This window comes from Odontesthes bonariensis, chromosome 9 (assembly GCF_027942865.1).
Source record: "Odontesthes bonariensis isolate fOdoBon6 chromosome 9, fOdoBon6.hap1, whole genome shotgun sequence".
Classification (NCBI taxonomy): domain Eukaryota; kingdom Metazoa; phylum Chordata; class Actinopteri; order Atheriniformes; family Atherinopsidae; genus Odontesthes; species Odontesthes bonariensis.
In genome coordinates, this window is record NC_134514.1 from 14,030,224 (window position 1) to 14,051,945 (window position 21,722).

The following is a 21,722-nucleotide window of genomic DNA, read 5'->3' on the forward strand; positions in this document are numbered from 1 at the left end:
CAATAACCTATGTAAATAAGTTTAGAATGTGCTCTCAAACAAAATCCCTCCTTTTGTGCATAATTTGAATGGTGGGCATTTTTAGAGCGTGACATAACAAAGGCTCTGACTGTCAGCCAAGAGGAAGACAAAGATCAAAAAAAAAAAGGGAAAGCGGATTTCTTTCTCATACAGCGCAAAACACAAGTAACCATGAGTGCAGATGACCCACCATGCAAAGAAGAGAGGAAAAAACTGTCAGTAGACAGTACCATGAAAGCTACCCGTCTTTTTCAGTAGACAAGAACAAGTCAACGGCTGTCAGCTTAAGTGTGTCATCTGTCTAATGCTAACACAGTGCCAAGTAAAGCAGAAAAAGTCATTGGAAACCAAACATTCCTCCCACATTACCTTGAAATCTTAACCAGAGGCAGTAACACCAGTGGTGTAATGGGAGGTATATGGGGATGTACAAAGTATACTCACTTAGCTTTTAGCAGTCATTGAATATATTCACTTCAGTAGTATGCTAGAATTAAACTTGTTTTTTTCCCCCGGAAGGTAAAAAATGATCTGCTTGCCTATCACTTCAGTGATATCCACATATGAAGCAGCACAAAATGAAAATACTTCAAAAATACCTCAAATTTGTACTTAGGACCTGTTCTTCTTTAATTCTTAACTCTTCAACAGCTCAAAGATACAACATTTCCCCACTATACGAAGTAAGTTTGTGGTTAGAATGAACTCAAAAGTAAACAACCAAAAAACACTAAAAGTCATGAATATGGCAGACTTTAATTAACTCCAGGTCTTATTCCTGCTTTCTTTAACCTTGGAAACATCAAATTCTGTTGCAGCGTGTCCCTGTGAGCAGACACTGATGAGAACCAATAAGTGCCGGAGAAACACATTACCCAAACCTAATAGAAATACCCTCATAAATTATGCAACAGGTTGCCAGAGGCTCTGTCCATTCAAGTCACACACAGCTGTAGTCTGTCCATTCACACAGCTGAGGGGGGAATCTGCAATGCCTGCAGAATTACTCCTATTCATCTGTCTCTCAAACGTTTAATAGCCAAGAGATGCTGCTGGTAGATAAACCAAAGCAGCTTTTAACTTCTGCAAGCCTGTTGGCAAACTGTGTCATCATCTATCTATCACAAGATAACACTTTGTGTGTCACTGCTGTAAACAAGCAACAAGTGTGACATGCTGGGTCCTGGGAGTGTAAACTAATCAGAGATCTGTTGAAAAAGCACTGTGAAGTTTGGAAAGCCTTATGCAATAATTTAAATAGTTGGAAAAGATTCAAATTGTATTCATTTTAATACAGTCTGACTGATGTGGTGTGTTTATTGTTTTTCTTAAGCACTGTTTATGTGCCAGTGACTTTCAGTGATCTGCTACCTTTTAAAGGTCATGTCAGGCCTAAACATGAATTAGATTATTGGCCATCGTGCAAGCAAAAATAGAGCTGTGAAGAGAGAAAGCGAATTTTCACTTGCATCATTCTCACTAAACTTACCATTGAGCCATAAACGTGCAATTGAGCATGGCACATAATGAGGTAATCATGAGGGTTACCTCAGCTCATTTTACATGAAACATAAGCGAGGTGATGTCGGACGGAATAATGAAGCAAAGAAGAAGATCAAAAAATTGACAAAAGTAGCCTGTGTTGAGCTATAAACCAACAACAAAAGCAACTCATTGCTGGGCAACTAGGTTCAGTCCTCACTTTCTGTGCTCATACATCTATAGAGTGGATCATGAAAATGTTTTTTTCATATTTGCTTCTTTTCGGCTTCCCAGTCATCCAGGACCACAAGTTTAAACACTCAGAAAGTCCCATGAAGCACAATGTCATCACAATCTTGTACAGTACAGAGCAACAGCAAAGTGTTGGAAAGTTATAAGTGAAGTGCAGTAGAGAGAGGTGTGGTGGAAAGCTCCAGAATGTACAGTATTGGGATATTGTGTTTGTTGCCTGGCAACAACAGAGCTGACAACCTTTTATGCAGAATGTAAGGTGTATGTGATGTATATGATAATAATGTATAATAGTATACCATGGCTGTAGATCATGTGCAGGTTGTTTATTTTACAATATATGAACAATTTTTGGTATTTTGAGATGTGTGTCTTCTACAGCTATGCAAGAGCCCCCACCCCACCCCTAAAGAGAGAAATGCTGTTAGAAGTATAAGAAGAAAAAGCAAAGTAATCTTTACCACTTAAAGCCTTAAATGTTATATTGCTCTCTGCCCTCGTAAAAAATCTCTCCAGCTCTAAAACAACTGACCCCATGAGCTTCTGTGCTAGCCTCTTTATGGTGTTGTTGACTTTCTTCACATCTAAAATCAGCCAGTAGCTGCTAGGATAGTTTACAAATTAGTTCAAAACAACTGTGCCTCATCCACAAACACATAAAGTAGCTTGAGGAGTGGCAAGTTAGGATTCTGCTGGGATTGTGATCTCATGTGATTCGCTCAAGAGACTGGCTGCTTTGCAAGGTAGAAAAAAACCCAATGATAAATAACCTTTAATTTGGAGATCAATAAACATTAACATTTGAGAGCTTGTGTTCCAAAACATAACTTCTATGTCCTTGTCTGAGGAATAATTGATGGGATGAGACTACTGCTGTTGGAGCTTAAGCACAACCGTTTGGGGTGCTGGGCATGGCAGAGAGAAAAGACAGTAATAATAAAAATACAGTATGTATTCATTCTAATCTTAATTCCTCAGTCTCCACAGGTAAGAATACACACACACCGTCTCATCAAACGTAGAGAAATAAGCACAAAACAGTCCTTTGTGAAGATGTAAATGATTTGAGGATGTTTTTCGTGAAACCCAGCTTTTGCCACAAAACAACATTTTTAACATGCAACAGACGTTGTGAGAAGTTGTTTTTGAAGGTAAATCAGGATGATTTTCTAACCCTGGTTGTTCAGTGCATGTGAAAAGAAACTCCAGAGGAAACATTACTAGGGGATTTTGTGCAGCTTTTTTCATATATATATATATATATATATATATATATATATATAAATCCTGGGATTTAATGTTGTACTGAATCTTTAAAACTCAAAGAATCAAATCCCTAATGGATGAAACCATTACACTCTTACACACTGCAAATGCAGCGGTGATTGTAGTAGACTTCCAGGACATAAACATAAAAGGATCTGATGATGTGTAATGGCCATCAGCCTGTTTTAATAGTTTCTGTGCCACAGCTGAACTCAATCCAAGGTTAGGGAAGATAAAAGAAAAGGAGAAGGAAGCATGTAGCAGTTAAAGTGAGGCAGAGTCTCAATTTTACATTCAGTTCACTGAAACATCAGAGAATGATATTCACTTTTAAACAGTGGGAGGCTGCGGTTGTCTTCCTGCTTGCCTCTTTCTGTTTGTGATTTTTGAGAAGACCTTATAATCCCTTCTTGGCGTGTGTCCTCTACTTTTCAACTTTTTCATTCAATGCCTTTTTTTCTGCTCGCATAAAAAAAAAACAGTAAAGAAGAAAAGTGAAGAAAGGAAGAGGGTTCCTGCTCGACACCAACCCTGTCTGTCACATTCCTTCCTTTCTCCATGATGTCTCCATGGATCTGAGCATGTGGGTGAGCAAATATACCCTCATGCTCACCATCAGACATATTTACCACAAGAAGGAGCTTTCCCAAATTTAAGGAGAGCTACACTGAGAGCAGGCAAATGGCATGAAGGAAGCTAGTAAAAGCAGTGAAGCTAGAGAAATATGGCACCTTGTGAGAGATTTTCCCTTTTAGTGTAACATTCATTTTAGAACTTATGTAATATTGATGCAGAAAGAGAGATTAATTATGCATCAGAGTGTTGTCTAATCATTTACTGAGGGGACGGTTTTAAAAAGAGGCGACTGCAGGGAGGGATGGTGGAGCAGTGAAGCAAAATGAAAGAGAAAAGGGAAAGAGGCCCTTAACAGACTCTATATGCTCCTGTCACTTCCTCTACAGTACTGTATATCACAGAAGCAGCTGTGAAGACTCGATACCGCCTGCAGCAGACTGAAATATCACTAACATATGAGAAAGTGAAGGCATGCAGGAAAGAAAGGCGACAACCACTTATGAGAAAGTCCCAAAAGCAGTTAGAAGCAGTGTAAAAAAATGCCCCTCAATGCTCCAACGCTTGTCAAACAGCTGCTCTGTTCCAGCACTTCATTTTGTAATAAGCTGCTGTGGCTGAATTCTTTCTTTCAGTTAACCTTCCTTTTAAACATGTAGGTGGATAAAAACTGATTCTAATAGAGATAGGTAGAAAGTGACATTTGCAGCTTTTATCGACGATGCAACATCATGTGGCTGTTAAACATCATCACCTCCAGTGTCTGAGTCATTTTTGTTGGAGCTGTGTGTTAAATGTCTTTGATTCTCTAGCACCAGCAACACACCCCTGATGTTTACTGATACCGCAGTGCGTGGATGAGACAAACCACACTGAATCTGTGCCAGAAATATCTTGTCATGCCATCAGTCATTCCGGTATTTTTTCAAAGGGTGGCCGTGGTTCAGTGCTTAGAGTGGTTAGAGTGGGTTGTCCAATATCCTGAAGGTTGATGGTTCAATTCCCACTCTTGCTGCTCAAAATGTTTTGGTGGACTGACAGCTGGAGGGGTGGCAGTTCACCTCCTTGCCATGGCGAAGGGTGCCCTTGAGCAAGGCACCCTTATCCCCCATGGGCTGTGATTGGCTGCCCACTGCTCCAGTGAATGGCATCTGTCTCCATGAGCGTATGACTGTGTGCATGTGCATGTGTGTTCAACAGGATGGGTCAAATGCAGAGGAGTAATTTCATGTTAACATTTGTGTGTACATGACAACAAAGTAATCTTAATCTTAATCTTAACATATAAGAAATAAGAATGAGGCCTGGCCAGACAACAGAGAGGGCTCTGAAATGTGAGGCGTGCTGCCACCATCTGTGCACAAAGCCTGCCTCTATTTATGTACACAATCATAAGTCTGAGTTTGTCATCACATTTTCTTACCGAGTACTTTGTGTTGGTTACGAGCTCCTCCCCCTCCCTCAGCCAGCTGATGATTGGTTTTGGATTTCCCTGGGCAGAGCAGCTAAGCAGGGTGCTCCCCCCTTCCTTTGCCTCTACATATTGCGGCGGCGTCGCTGTAAATGATGGTGGGGCTGTGAAGAGAAATGAATAATTGTGAACATTATTATTAACATTATTTTACGCAAAAACACCTCAACAATTTCTAAAATGACTGCATGAAATATTAATCTATCTTTATAGATAATTTAATAGGTCATTTCTTCACTTTCCTCGGGCGAGATCAGCAGATAAAAACTTTTATTCAACTTACATGCATTGGATTGTCAAACAATTGTGTACAGCCACATATGGTTCAAGATGATTTTTCATGGGAGTGATGATATTTGATAATTCTCTGACTTTTCCAAGAGGCAGTTGGTTGAGTTATTTAAAACATCAGCAGCAAATTTGGTGCACACTCAAATCTCCCGTAGGCTAAACTTTAAAAACAGTTGTGAGCCTCTGAGGTTTCCAAAAGCCTCCTCATCATCACTTGCCCAGTACTCTGTTTTATAATCACACACCTGCACAACTGATTAGTTCATAATGAATGCTTGCTTTAAGTTTTTTTTTTTTATATCTTCCTGAAAGTATGTAAGCATATGTCCTTTGTGCATGCATTAGTGGCTTTAGTGTTTTAAAAAAATATATACAGTCAAAGTGAAAAGATAACGTGAAAATTGCTGGGAACCCAGACAACCTGGCAAATGGAGGTGTGTAACATGCAGTACATCTGAAGGAGTCAAGTCAAACCCCAACATGAGATTTTCCTAACCCAAACAAAGTATTTTTGTTCCCTAAACCTCATCAAACATGCAGTTTTTGACACTTGTTTCCAAAAATAAAACAAAGTGACCCAAACAATCTTTATGGTTCTAAACTCGAGTCTACTGCTTCAAAGACCTGTGACTCAAGAAGAAGTCCCATGGAAGTTAAGCGTTAACACTTGATGGTGGGTGCGCCTGCTGTTTGGAAACGCAGCGATGATCAGTCTAAAGATTAGTTATACAATCAGTTACTTGATTTGATGGCACCTGCGCTGCTTGAAATGTTCAGTTTCTCCTAACTTTTAACATCACGGGTAACTTTGAAGACCAAAGCAGAAAATCCACAATTAATTTTTGGCAGTTCATCGGGGATTTGAAAAAAAAAATTGCTCTTCAGTGTGATTATAAAACTATTACATAGGTCATATCAAACAGTATTGGTAGTTTGGTTGTTGAACTTGCTGCACAGCAGTATTTTAGCAGGAATTAGTACAGGTTTGTATGTCAACATCGGCAAAGACCAAAGCACATTGAGCTGCTAACTTCTCTATGGTAAATGGACTGTACTTGTATAGCGCTTTTCTAATCTAGCTGACCACTCAAAGCGCTTCTAACTACATGCCACATTCACCCATTCACACACACTCATACAGCATGTCTATGTCTATACACACTCACTACGTGCTTTCTAATCATTCACACACACATTCATACACCGATGGATTTATCGGTAGGCAACGTGGGGTTCAGTGTCTTGCCCATGGACACTTCGACATGTAGCCCGAGGAAGCCGGAGTCGAACCACCGACCTTCCAATTGGTGGGCGACTGCTCTTCCTCCTGAGCTACAGCCGCCCCTATAAGGTCCAGTTATAACTTCTAAGGTTTAGAACAGGTGATTCGCCTTTATGACCATTATGAAAACTATAGTGTGTGATTTGTCACAATTCATTAAATATTTTGTCCTCCTCTTGAGATATGTCCAGCAGCACCACAAGCTGCAAAATGACCATGAGGTCAGTGCATTATTGCATTGCAACCTCCATAAAGGAAGCATTATTTTGCAGACATGTTGTCTTGCGGGTGCATGTGGTACAGTTTTTCAACAGATAAAGGAGGCATCCAAGTAAAACTGCATTCACAGTTGCAACTCTGGGAGATGCCCACCACCAGCGGCAACCTGGTGAACATGCAACCAGGTTGATAACAATGGCCCTGAAAGCTGCCTTTTTTTTTTTTATAAAGCCAAGAGAAACCACTGCAACATCACTGCATTTCCACATTTTTTTCGCTTCTCCAAGAGCCACAAGGGAGCAGTTCATCATCTCCTGCAGGCCAGAAAACTGCAGCTTCCTCAGCCCGCTGCTTTCTCTGTCTCAACATAATATTTTAATTCTAAATAGTGGTACTGTGTTTAGTTAAATAGAAAAAAGGCACTGCTGTGGTACAAGTGGGTCAATGCTTGCCGCTGGGAGTGCTGCCACACTTCAGATTACACACAAGCACCTGGCATGGAATAAACAAATTGCCCAATTAGCACATTTAGACATCTGCCTGTCCATACTGCCCTTTCACTCCTTAACACTCATTACATTTCATGATACAGTAGATTAATTGAGACTCTAATAAAATGCACGACTGATTCATGTGTTCCTCGCTCATGCAGTTGTTGGGTCAACGGCAACATTAAACTGACCATGATATATCGTTTTAGTTATTAGGAGGCAGCCTTGTGCAATTGCTCTGCTATAAATTTGTGCTTTTATTTTCCGATATGCTTCACAGATTCTCATTAGGAACCTGTGCTGCTTAAACCCAAAACATGTACATGTTCACTGTAAAAAAAAAAAAAAAACGTTATTATTAACATTGCTGTGAACATTATCCAGTTTTGTAATATTTTCCATTCTGTGCTTCTTGATTTCTAAAATAATGCAAAAATAATGTAATTTCAGTTTCAGTTCAAGACTTTAGCTATAAAAACTGCACAATAAGCCGAACAGATACAATGCATTAAAAATCATACTATATGATCTCATTCTTTTTTAATCGTCACCCAAAGTGGTGCCTAGTTTGGGCTTGGATTACTAGAACCATTAGCAGGTCTAAAAAAAAAGATTTTTCCTCTCTGTAATATGCCAAATTTTAGAAAAAGATAAAAATTTTGTCAAGCAAAAACATCGTTTTGCCCTCTTTCCTACCTTATTATTCATCTAACAACCACCCAGATACATAATGCGACCGCTAACGTGAGAACAACTGAACAAAACTACAAAATGTACAGTGGAGTGAAACGCTTTTCTACATTGATGCATTAGAATTATTGATACGGTATAATATTGTTAGTAAACTTCCAGTATCTTTCCAGTCCGTTTCTGTGTTGTTTTATGAGTAATGGGGTATTTTTAAATGCAGGTAACGGGCCTGATTACCACCACTTTAAATGTTGCCATCAATTCTAAATCTGATTTTTCTCAAGAGAATAAGCATCAGCTGACAGGAAGTAGATGGCACACGTGGTGGAGCTGGTACAGCGATCCACCTGGGATTTGTTTCACATCGTCAGCTACAGCTCTTCACAGAGAAAGTGTCACCGTGGTTTGGGAAACCTGGGAATTGCACCACCAAAAAAAGCTACCTGCACATCAAATCCTCGCCCTACTTACCACAGCCCTTCATCAATTACATACATTAAAAATGCCTGTTCTTCTCTGCAGACCACACAGCACAGCAGATGGCTGAAATCTTAAGTCGCACCGTTCTGCCTGTTCTTTGAAGGCTTATTTTTTCTTCTATTAGTTCACTAACTTGAAAGTGATTTTTGGATCTATTTTGTTTCCCTAGATTTGTCTCTACTTCTTTGTGCTCCCAGAAGAATGCAGTAACGGGAAAAACTGGTTTTCCAGTTATGACAATGAATCTGACCCTGAGAATATGCTGCTCTCCAGTGCATGTGTGTGAATATACCACTGCAAACAAAGTACGTACTAAAATTCTCCTGACGTTATCCAATGTTAAAGGTGGGGTAGGGGTTCTTTTTCTGGAGCATTTTTTTACATATTGCTTGAAATACTCTTCACACCCCCATTGCAACCAATTAATTAAAAGTTTTGACACAAAAATGAAAAGTTTTAGTGGCCTCTAGAACGTACAATCTAGGAAAAACACTATCCAATCATACTGAACGGACCGTTAACGATGATTGGATTCTGATGCCGTCTATCAAACTGCAATCTGCTCCTCCCTCCCCCCTGTGCGCGTACCCTGCTCCGTGAACAAATTACGCGTGTCCAGAAGCTTGGCAGGAAGCTAAACTAGAGCCAGCTTGGCTAGCACCTAGCATTATTAAACGTATAGTTATCATATACTAAATACTAAATACTAAATACGGCAACGATCGATGCTTGCTGTCAGAACAGCGCTCGTGCACCTTCGTGCTCGTGCGCGTTCATGTACTCTAGAGGCGTGCCTTCGGGGGGAAAGTGAAGAAAAGGGTTGGGACTTTTTACCTGTGTATTTTCAAAATGCAGCTTCGCTGGACTCAAAATCCAGGATCTCCTACCCTACCTTTAATATGTAAAAAATCATTTAAGAGCATTCATCCTTGCTCAACAGTGGAGCTGGGCTCTGATTTGCAGCTTGCACTCTGAAGCACTCTGAGAAATAGGGACCATGTGGGCATGTGTTACATTTTATTTTACTTACACTGAACTATGGTGTCTGGCTAAATAGGACTGTTTTGTTTCCATGCACAAATTTGAGTTTTCTAGAATAATCATAGTTCACATGAAACTTGACATCAATGTAAAATTCACCCCTACTAAATATACGGTGCACTATAATTACTATCTTCCATTTCCTCCAAGCATCAGAACACTCATCTTAGTCTCACATCCAATCTCACATTGGCTCCAAGCAAAAGAACCCGGAGCCCGGTTTGGAAACAACTACAGTGTCTCCATGATGTTACTGCACCAGCAAAGTTGAACTGAAATGTATCTGGACCCCCTTGAAAATACTGATAACTGCTCAACCGCCTGCAGTGTCTACCCATCATTGGTCAGTGTGTTAGAGTTCCAACAGACTGTTTTTGTATTTTAACAGGCTTATAACTAGAGACCAGAGTTTTTTTAATTGTGAACTGTAACTGCAAACAAGGTTTTTTCTAACAATAGTTATGTTGCAGCATGACTAATAATCATCAGACTAGAAGAAACCAGAAGACAAATTGTGCCCTCCTTCAGTATAACAGTTGCCAGTGTGTCATGTACAAGGCACAGATCGGGAATTTAGTCTTCCAATATTCTCTGGTGTTAAGTGATAGATAGAAAAGACTGAATCCCATACCCTCAGGGCCCATAGAGTCTGGAGGATGACTGCTAACAAAGCTGTACCACAACAGGCAACATAGAGACAGAATAAGATTGATACACATGAACTGTCATTTGGGCTCCAAGTTCAGTCGACCGAAAATGACCTAAATCCAGCAGATCACTAATCCAGTGAGACACTGGCAAGGTTTAATTCTTTATGTTTATGTATACTGTAGATGGTTAACTTATGATCATGTAAAAAGCTTGCTGATGCTTTCAAAGTGAAAAGCAGATGAAAACAAGGGAGACAAGGCTGGTGAAAGAGAAGAGAGGAGAGAGCAGAAGAAGGAGGGAGGACATAGAGAGACTGGCCTTAGTGTCTTTTTCGGGCACAAGGCCTTGCCATCTGACACCTGCCACTGAGTGGGCACAAATTCCCTGTCCGCTTGGCAGGAAGTTGAGGCCAACAAACAGGAACTCAAAGGAGGAGTGTATGCAAATACCAACGGCCAAAGGAAATGAGTATCCTTAGTGTCTGTGTGGACGCCAGACAAAAAATGGCACCTGCTTCCTTCAAAGACTCCCATTTAGAGTACCATAAAACCTTAACGCCTCTGTTGGAGGTCAAGAAGCTCAACAAGCTTTTGATATTTCAACAAATGTCGGCAAGTTATTCACATAAAAGCCCCCCCCCCCAAAAAAAACAGTGTTTTACCAGTGAAATGTGTTCACCTGCTTGTTTCCACTTAACAGGCCGACTACATGTTAATAGTAAGACGTACCACAAAAATGAGGTGATGTAAAAAGGCAAAATTTAAAATGCCAAAGACCGATGACATTAAGGGATATTATTAGTTCTGCTGCTGCAGTCTGAAGAGCTCAGTTTCTGTTGAAAGGCCTGACAGGAGTGGAGGAAGGGAGCGTTTAAGAGTGAATGTTGATGAGGCGGCCACAGAGATGTAGTATGCCTACACAGCAAGGCATTTATACACACGCCTACAGATGTTCACAAACTCTAAACATCCAAGAGCGTACAGGTGACACTCAATGGCAAAAATGACCTATTCATCAGATTCAACATCAACCCGCAAACAGTTACCTCCATACAAATAAATGCATTGAGACGCTCTTGAGTCAATGTAATATACGTGCACAGAACCCAAAGCAGAAAGTAATTTGCAGTGGGTAGTGTGGTAATAAGAGCTGACACAAATGCAGAAAAAAGAAAACATGTTTCACGTTGATAATAACCATTTACACAGATCAGCTTTTCTTTCCTAAAGTAATTATGCTGTGCAATGGACTTTATAAATGGTTCTTTACACAGTATTTCACCCACAGTGCATTGTGATCATTATTCAAGTAGCAAAATTGCAGTCATCGTAAAACATATGCATGATCAAATCGAATATTCATGAGTTTCGCACAGCACTCATAAGTTCACAGACCAAAAATATACATGCGAGGGAGCTTGACAGTACGCTGCTCTTTGAGTCTCTCTAACAACACAGAAGATTACAGCTTCCTGAAGTTTGAAACCTGTGAAGTTTCAACACCAATAAAATCGTCACTTCTGGCCTGAGCATTCCTTTTTCGTTCCTTATTCCTCATTTCATCCAGTTATTGAAAAGTCAATGAAGAATTGCAGATTAATGCAATTATCTGCAAAATTAGAAGTATTGCTTCCATTTCTTCATTACATCTGTCACCAGTCCTGACTGTAAACGTATGCAGCAGCTCAGTCTCTCCAAAAAGCATTCCTCACATAAAACAGATACAGGGCTTAACAGCATAAAACACAAAGGCCTCATTGTCCCTGGTGCTCTATGTGAAGACGCACCTCACACAGGATTCTCTGAGCCACTGGGGCATTCCTGGGAAATGCAAAGGTGCAGATTTTTTTTCCGCCTGGTCATCACTTTGATAGCTCTCAGACTATCACAGACGATCCCTGCCGGAACCACCTGAAACTAGCCACAATCAATCCTCCTCTAACCAGCCTCTGACTCCTTTTTACTCTAAGCCTTTTAAAAAGGGAGCTGCAGGAGTGATGTAAAACCGAGCCTCAGTCAACGGTCTTAATAAAAACTCTGAAAACTATAAATACAGTATTATCCCCTGAATCAGGGAGTCAGCCTGAAAGGCTGCAACAAATCATGCCTACTTATTTTTATTCAATCAATAAACTATAATAAATAAAAAGTCACTAAAAGAGAGGAAAGGGTAGTACAGTAGAGTAGCTGAAAAAGAACAATTAAAGACAACAACAGTCCAATAAGTTCAAAGCATGCACAAAATATGTTAGAATATATAAAGCAAATGATCAAAATATAAAATCAATATATTGAATATGTAAAGACAAGAGATTAAAACCTACAAAGACATATATTCAAACTGCGAGAAATAGAAACTCTGCATGTTTGGTTAAAAAGAAACAATACATTCAAGCTCAAAAAGTTTGTTATAACAAAATGTTCTGTATTCTAAAACAAAGAAGGGACTTCCTTTCGAAAATCAAGATTACAATTGAAAACCAAAGCAAAAGCAAGAATGAGAAACAGATGTTGATTAAATTCTACCTGATACCGAAAATTATTCAAACCTTTCAGAAATGACAAATAAAAGGCAAATAATAAATATTATTTGCATTTCTGTATTACCTGTATTTCTATTACAGCCAACAACATTACCTACTGCAAAACCTGAAGTAGTTCATCTTTTTTTTAATCATTGACTTGAATTGGCTGAAACAAATAAACATCAGGTGTTTATTTTCAACACGGTTCAAAATGCGTTCTCACAAATGCGGCTGTATGTTTTCCATGTGACGCTTATGTGTCAGACATAATGTCTGTTTTTTCCCCCTCTTTCATTCTCACAAACACATGTTCCGCAGTCAGATGGCTCACCGTTGACTGTGAGGTGCACCCAGCTGCCGTTGTGGAAGGTGTCGTACTGCTGCTCCAACATCAGGACCCTGCACTCATACCAGCCCTGGTCCTCAGAGCGCACTGGGTCAATCTGCAGGGAGGCCTTCCCGTGCAGAGAGGCTCTACCTGCAAACAGGAGGGAAATAAAAACAGCAATGATGCAAGTATATCTATTAAAACGCCTTTGGCAATAAGGAAAGGTCTTCTAAATAACCATCTATATTATTCCATGAACATACAGTACCTCTAGCTTTCTCATGTGGACATTAAAAGCACGTAAAAAACATGAATCAACAGATAGATATTGTGACAATTACACAAACTGCTATTAAGCTGTAATTCATATTCAAAATAAAATTATAAATAAAAAGAAAGAGTAAAAAACAGATCTTTCGTGGCAATTATAGCAATAGCTTTTCATTTAACCAATCTTTAGGTGGGTTTCCGTTATGTTGTCATCATTGTCCTCATACACAGGGAGAGAGGGAAAATTTGCCAATGAAATATTACAATGTTCATAAATATAACTTAACCAGCGTTTGGCTGGAAGATGTAGGATTTATACATTAAACTGCCACACCAGCTGAATTAAAATCAAGTTCAACCCTGGGACTGTCACTGTAAAAATACCAGCCCTGTACTTCACAGAAGTCATATTTCTTATAAAAAACTTTGCCATCCCTACCTCTTCTTACTTCAAGGCTAGGGATAAATTGGAATTCTAAAAGGAGGAAATCACAGGGGATGAGAGACATTCAGGCATAATCAGGAATAGTGAAATCTTCAACTGCTAGGCGTCTGTCTTCAAGCCTCCAGCCTGCTGCTCACATGGCTGCCTCTGACAGCCCAACAGATGAAAACATTTGCTTCTTCTCCGTCTGAGGGGTGTTCAGAAAATGAGAATTTTTCCAAACTTTGATGTGTAGATGTACTGTAAGCACAGCTTCCTGTTATATCAAACTGAGTGTCAGGTAAATATATTGAAAATAAGGGGAGGCTAAATTGCTCTACCAGCAACGTAAATGGAGTTGAAAGATACCCAACTCTGAGGCTGCTGTCGTAGTTGGGGTAAAAAAACTGACGTTTTTTTTTTTTAGCAGGAAATCAATATGGCAAACAGGAAGGGGGAGGAGTAAGGATTGCAGTCTTGCAGTAAAAACGCAGCTTGTCTTTAAAAAGTCAGATCTATTTTTGTCTGTGCACTGAAGTGCTGAGTGAGGTGTGTGGTGGCGTGAAGGGTAGGGATCAACCTCAGCTCCCATTTGTCAAGAAGTGAGAGGGTGCTGCTGTAAACACAGTTAACAGCACTGTATTCACGTCAGGACAGGCCCCCCGGGCATAGACCACTTATACAGAACAAGGTTCTGTCTCCTGTGAAAACAGAAGAGCCAACACCTTGATCAGATCACATCGCAGGCTTCGCCAAATTGACAAGCACTGAAAAATAAATACTGAAGATCCAGAGTAATAAAGACGGCACACGCAGTGTAGAAAACATTATTTCTAAACCAAATAAGCTTCAGTTAAAAAGGAGGGGAAAGATATACAGGAAGGGCTGTGTTCAGGTAGTTGACTTAAAGCTGCAATGTGTTCACTATAAAATGAGCACTACAGCGAAAACTCATAAACTCATAAATGTGTTTTTTTTTTTTGTTTTTTTTTGTTTTTTTTTTATCATGGAGTTGTTTTCATCACAAACATTTTCAACACTTTTTTTGTCTTTTTTCTATTGGAATAATGGCTTCAAAAAACGTATATCAGCCTAATAAAGCCATCGGCATCTGACGTCTTCTCTTCTCCTCTATCACCATCCGCCACTCAGTTCTCAAGTCATTCATCTGTTGATTCTAATCCTGTGTTATAGTTTCACTTAATGCACCTACATTTCTGTTTTGAACAAATCTTGACCATTCATCATAAAGTTTTTAGCTGGTGTTCCATTAATTCATCGATGGACATCAAGGGATCCATTTCCAAACAACACTATTATCATTATAAATTTTTGAACATTGAGGTTCATCCACAACAGTCTTAAATTTTATATCATTTCAAACATTAGCCCCTTTGACAAGTTCCTAATCCACAGTCTATCATTTTAGTGGCCGGCTACAAGCAAAGGGCTACGAATCAACAGAGGGCTGCCCCAACCCCTCCAACTCAGATGTTGTAAACTAGGAAATTGCACGGATAACATCTTGTAAAACTAGCATGGTTTTTTACTATTTTGATCATAATAATCAGAAGGGAATGCTTGCTTAACCCAGTTTCTTGGTGTAGAGAAATCAGATCTCCCATATGCTCTGCCTAAAGGAAAAAAGGCAACTCCGGCACACGCTTTTCACCTATTATTGATTTTAATAAACATTTGGTCCTCAAAGACATTTCTCAAGACATATCAACCATTATTTAGCACAGTTTTTAAATAAGAACTCCAATCCCATATACCCGCTTAATCCAGTGTAGGGTCGCGGGTGGGGCTAGAGTCTATTCCAGCTGCCATTGGGCGAGATACACCCTGGGCAGTCTATCACAGGGCCACACAGAGACTAACGAGACATGCACGCTCAACTCACTCCTAGGGTTAATTTGGAATAACCAATTAGCCTAACATGCATATTTTTGGAGAGTGGGAGGAAGCCGCAGTATCTATTTATAGATCTATCTATCTGTATCTATATATGTAGATATAGATGGATGGTGGATGGTAGTTTGCAAAGAAAGAAGGCTGCCGGTGCGAGCGCTGCTAATGGCACTTGACGCTAGACATAGTTTATCTTCAGAATGTGTTAAGTTGCTGAAGCTGAAACAAAAGAAACGACTCTTTGTAATTTGCTTAATTAGATCTAAATATAAATCTATTCAACACGTATCATTCTTTTGATCAAGTTATTTGAGAAATTCCAGCAATTGCCAATTGGGTATACACATAAACTCAATGCTTATTCCCCATGTGGCTAGGCTTGTAATTACAATTACATTTTCCTACGATGACATGCTCAACACCATGCAAAATTCATTAGCAACTGAACTTCAGAATCAAAATCAAATCATCATTATCTCTCTCTTACGAAGTGGGGAAAATGTAGCACTTTGTTGAAGTCTGCATCCATCTGCAGATGATGAAAATGACTCAAAATACAAACAGAATCAACATAATTCATTAGTAGATTCGCGTGTCCAACCCTGGTGGCAAGAGAGATAGGATTTAGTTTTCCAGCAGCTTATCCCAAAGCAGCAGGATCTGACACTAAAATTTCACAAGCTGCACATCTGAATTATTGATTGCATCTTTGCTGGAGTGGGAACAAAAATAGATGTTTTTAAAAGCTATAATTTCCATAAAGCTGTAGGGCAAACCACGAAAATGATCTAGGATAGCAGGTTGGTATGTACCATATTTCTCATTTTGCGGTGAATTACAAAGGGAAAATGTGCAGTTGAAAGGAAAAAAATGCCTTTCCTTAGATTCGAAGCGGATATTAAAGGAACAGTGTTTAACAGGGGCATCCAACGCTCAGTTTGAAGATAGAAAGTGTCCACCCACTGTTGAGCACTAAATTGGAATAATATCATTAGACCAAATTATATGTTGAAAAGTAAACATGCAACTTCCACATCACACTGAAGATCTTTATTAGTGCAATTTCCTTCTGGGAAAAGCCACACCAGTGTTTATATTTGTTTTGTGCCTTTGCATATTCCAAATTCACTTTGCCTCTTCATGCTTTCACTGCTTTAGCAAGGTTGATTGATGCTCAGTTGCCTGTTCTTGCATTATGTAACATGTATTATCTTCCATTTATGAAATGAAATGTACCCTCAAACTTGTAGCAGACAGTATCAACAGCTGATTCCTCAACTTTTTTCTTCTTTGTCATCCTCTGAACAGTACCTCTCCTGGCAGTAATATGGCCATTCTCTGGTAGAAGAACCCGTTGCACAAATAGATAGAAGTGGTTCATTCTGTTTTGGTAAAAACATCGCAATTAATTGAAGTGATTAAATAGTAATTTTTAATAATACAATACATTTTTTACATCTCTGTTTTTGTTTTTTTACACACAGTAACTTTAAAATCTGGTGAACAACAGTAATGCTATCTGACCCCGAAAAACAGCCACATTGCAAATTGAAAGTTTTCTAAAATAAAAAAATGTAATCTACAAAATGAAGCTTTGTGAAAATATCTGGATTTGTAAATAGTGTTCATGGATAATCGTCTCTGTTTTGGTAGCAGCTGTGTGATGAATAATCACACGTATTCTATTCATTAAGTTTATTTATTCTGAGTGATAACAATTCATGGGAATAATCTAAATGAGCTCTGAGACCACATGAAGCCATTAAGCCCCCCCAAACAAGAATCTATTAGAGTCCATCACCACCATTCACATGCAATCCCCAGAATACACTTTAATCTATGTGATGAGAATGGCCATATTCATCCTGCATCTGTTCGCTGACAATTCTTCAACAGTGGACTCAATGCCACATGGCAGACACTCACTAGTAGAATCCAAGTGAGCAAAGTGGAGTGTTGTAAAGTGCTGTTCGTTCAAACCCTGCTGTTAGTCAGGAAGTTAAAGTAAACAATGAAATGCTCCAGCAGATACAACGTCTACTGAGGCCGCTACACACTGAAAAGGAGGCTTCCCAAGACAGTGAGTCATGGCTTTTTTTGCAAAGAACACCCTGCTTGAAAAGCCAGAAGGGAGGAATTTAAGTTGATTCAAAATTATTTCCACAATCTCACACGATTCATGGAAATAAAAACACAGAACATCTGCTACGTCCACATTTAGAACACAGACGTAAATCCCCCAGCTTTTCAACAAACCATGCTGCGCCTTCATTTTAGCTTATTACCTGCTCTGGACGGGGTTTTGTACTCAGCAAAGAGGTGGGAGCAGGAAGGGACAGTTCTGATCTTCTTCTGGCAGCTTGCCCGTCTTTTCACAGACACTGAAGCAACATCAGAAGAGCCTATTTCCTGCTGTAAGGAGTCAGCCATGATGTCTAAGCCAGGAGTGGGAGCCTTTAAAGTGTGTGTGCCGCTCAGATGAATGCGAATGTGTTGCCCTAATTCCAAAGCTGCTCTAATCAATATTCTTACATTAACAGTAAATCAAATGTGAAATGAGTTGCCCTACTCAGCAGTTCAGTTTGGCTCTTGGGAGCTTTGCAGCATCACTGTCTTTGACTGTACACAATTTTCATTGTTTTGCTGAACTCTCGACAGTCTCAGTGCATCAGTTTTGCTGCGACAGGGAGCAGTTTTCGGCATAAAACTATAGAATCCTGCTGTTATCTGCATGCCAGGCACCAAACAGCAGACAGAGTTAATAATTAGCATTTAGCTAATCATTGCTCCACAGATGCTTCCCTCAGGAGGCAATAGACCAAAAAAAAACAATTATAATAATAACTAAAAAAAAAACATACTTAATATTGCAGGTAATGCTCAAGTTGATCCTGAGTGACGATCTGAAAACCTAAGCCAAAACCTGGCTGCAAAAGTGTGTTAATCTCCTTAGTCCCCCAGCTTTTTAAGAAAAGTTATCATATTTACAGCTTGGTGAGTCACTTGCCAACAGATGCACTGAGTCTGCAGGTTCTTAGATCAGTTGCCTGCAAAAAAATCCAAGTAGCAACCACATACTGCCAAACTCAAAAAGGTAGTTGACAAACCATTGGGTGACTACATCCGTCTTTTATAAAGTACTACTGTGGTTGAGTAAACGGTTGCTGATAATTTCACATTATTATCCTAAAAGAGCAAAGGACTCACAGAAAGAAGATTCATCGAATCTATAATGAATTCTGTCCAAAACATAATTTGTGCAAAAAACAACCTTCATGAAGCTTGTTGAAACTGAGTACAAGTGGGTTGAATCGTACTGCAGTATACAGGACGACGAGTGTTCTTTTAAATGATTATTTTGTGCACTCCATCTATCATTGAGGGCAGGCTGAATAGCTGGCTGCTTCCTCTTCCTTCATGTGGACAGTTTGTTCAGTTTTGATATATCAAATTAATATTTTTCTATCAAATTTTTATACTTTGATACTTATCGTAAGAGAAAAATATATCATGCTTAGTGCCACTTTAAATTTTCCACATGTAAAGCATGTGGAGCTTTTCTATCTGTGCTGCAGTGCTACTGGAGTGTGTGGGAAGTCATGAATGTATCACTCAGATGCAGCACATGCTCCAGTGCAGCCTTGAATGGCATGTTCACACAGACAGAAATGGGTTTAGGAATCAGCCAAGTTATTCTCTTACTACATAAAGGCACAGTGTGGTTTACTCACTTTATAATTAAAGCCCAAACAGCCGAAAAACCATCTGTAGAGACAAACACCCAGATCATGCTGAAATTGCAGGTCAGTCACTTAAATGAAAAAGGATTTGCACTACAACTGTTCAAAATCGGTTGTAAGAAATGGTTCTGCGCTCAGCCAAAAATTCCTAATTAGGCCTGCAGCAGTTCAGGGAAATCTATAGCCTGTATACTTAAAGAAATGTTTATAAAAATGTGTAGGAATTATTGTAGTTATGCAGCTTAACTCTGCAATTTTTCTGAGAAACAAACATTTCTAAAGCCATCAATATGACAGCCTTACGGAGGTAGGCTGTATTTAAGACGTGCACCACACCCCGTGCTAAAAAGAGACGAAACATATTAAACAAGGTGAAACAACAACTTACAAAATCACATTTTCTAGATATTCTTTTTTTAAAACAGATAGTTTGTCATTTTGGAAAATACAATTATTCCCTTTTTGAAATAGCTGTGTGGCAAAACTGGAAATGCTGAAACTCTACAAAGCATTCACCTTGGCTGTACAGCAATGGCACACCAACTGCCATGTTTTCATTTGTTTGTTTTATACGTGAAAGACACAAAAGAGTCAGAAAGAGACATTTCAGTCATACAGATGGTTTAAGAAAAAATTTCTTGCAGAGATTAAATATCCTTTGAACAGCATGAAGTTTGCAGACATTCTGCAAACACTCAAAACTCAACATACAACATTTATATATTGTATTGTTATATATATTCATACAACAATACATTACAACACTTTATTTAAAGGTTTTCTCTTAGATTTTTTTAAGCCATGTTAGGGTTCTACCTCTGAACTGTCTCCACAACTGGCCGCTTTCAACGCAATGTTTCCGATGCAAACATGATAATGATATTAATCTTACATCCTCAGTAAAACAGAACATATATACGTATTTCCCAAAATGTGCAATAATCATCAGTACTAATTTGATATGAGGGCTAGTGATCAGTGCCTTTGAGATGTGTTGCTTGTAAATTCCTTACGAGCCTTTTCATAAAATTGTAAAATGTGTTGCTTTCAACATTTGATATGTTTTCTATGGTCTATTGTGAAAAAAATATAGTTTTTTGAGTCCAGTATAGTTTTTTGTGTCCAGTTTTTATTGACATTTCGCACAGCGTCTGTTACAGAAGAGACTTGTTATTCTTAATGTCTGTATTCTTTCAGAGATGAATTACGCTGATTTATTTAATCTTACCAGTGTACACTGGATCCACATGAGGAGGGTAGAAGCGGAGGTTGATGAAGACGGGCATAGGCACTCCAAACTTGAACCACTCCACCACATAGGGGGGCTGCTGGCCGTCATGGGGAGGGGACACGTCACACCCCAGGATCACGCTCTCTCCAGCGCGCGCCGTCACAAACCGGGGCTCCTCTCTCACTCCGTGGGCACCTGAGAGAAGACAAAAGCCACGTTTAAGCCCGCCGTGCTGGAATCTGGCACGCAGGGGAACACTGTGCGAAAAACACTCGCGCAGAGCATTCCTGTAGAGCAAGCGGGAAAATCTCATTGCATTCAAGTCATCCAAGACTAATTCACAACCAATTGGGCGCCAAATAAAGGTGATCGACTATACTAATCGATTAAAAGTACATTATGCTTAAGGTCTACAGCGCTGTACACAAAGAAAACAGCACGTAGGTAAACCCTGTCCCTTTCATCAGCTTTCCCTCATCTTATTGTCCTGTCATCATCTGTCACCTGCATCTGTTGGTGAGTGTGCTGTGGCTGTGCCATACTGTACTCCAAACGAGGTGCCAAGGAGCTCCATTGATCATAGCTGGCTGCTGCTCAGATGAGCTTTACTACGAGCACCACCAGGGCTGGCGTTTAGCCACGAATATCCTGGCACGATGCCAGAGTTGACCTATCAGATGACTCAAAGGTCGGCATACCTGCCTCAGCAGAACACTCACTCTGGGAATGGATTTTCTCCAGCTGCCACCCACGCTTTCATTGAGCCGACTGTATCTCCATTGTCGGAGCACGAGCATGACTGCCGGCCCTCGTCCAGGGGGAAAATCGCTTAAGGGATCAAGAGAGATGCTGACGGTAACCTCCAGAGGACCACCAGCTGAATAACTTAACGCTTTCGTTAGCAGTATCATTTGCATCATCAGGGATAATTTTTACTGCAAAACAATTACTAAGGACATGGGGTTATTATGGACTCAAGCAAGACTGCTGTTACTGTCTGCATTGGTGACTGTAATTGTTGTTTGAAATGCTAAATGACCTGCGAGTACAGCCTCTCCAAATCTGCAAACTGAAATTAAAATCC

At 39.6% G+C, this 21,722-nt stretch overlaps 1 protein-coding gene across 6 annotated transcripts in view; it reads right to left on the bottom strand.

Annotated features, from left to right (window-relative positions):
* igsf9ba (immunoglobulin superfamily, member 9Ba) overlaps positions 1–21,722 on the bottom strand; it is a 76,616-nt gene that overhangs the window by 37,992 nt on the left and 16,902 nt on the right. For all 6 annotated transcript variants that reach the window (XM_075473224.1, XM_075473222.1, XM_075473223.1 and 3 more), the window contains exons 2-4: positions 20,636–20,833; positions 13,066–13,212; positions 5,018–5,169 (exon numbers count right to left, since the gene is read on the bottom strand). In XM_075473224.1, coding sequence (XP_075329339.1) covers positions 5,018–5,169; positions 13,066–13,212; positions 20,636–20,833 — 497 coding nt within the window. The remainder of the gene's footprint in view (positions 1–5,017; positions 5,170–13,065; positions 13,213–20,635; positions 20,834–21,722) is intronic.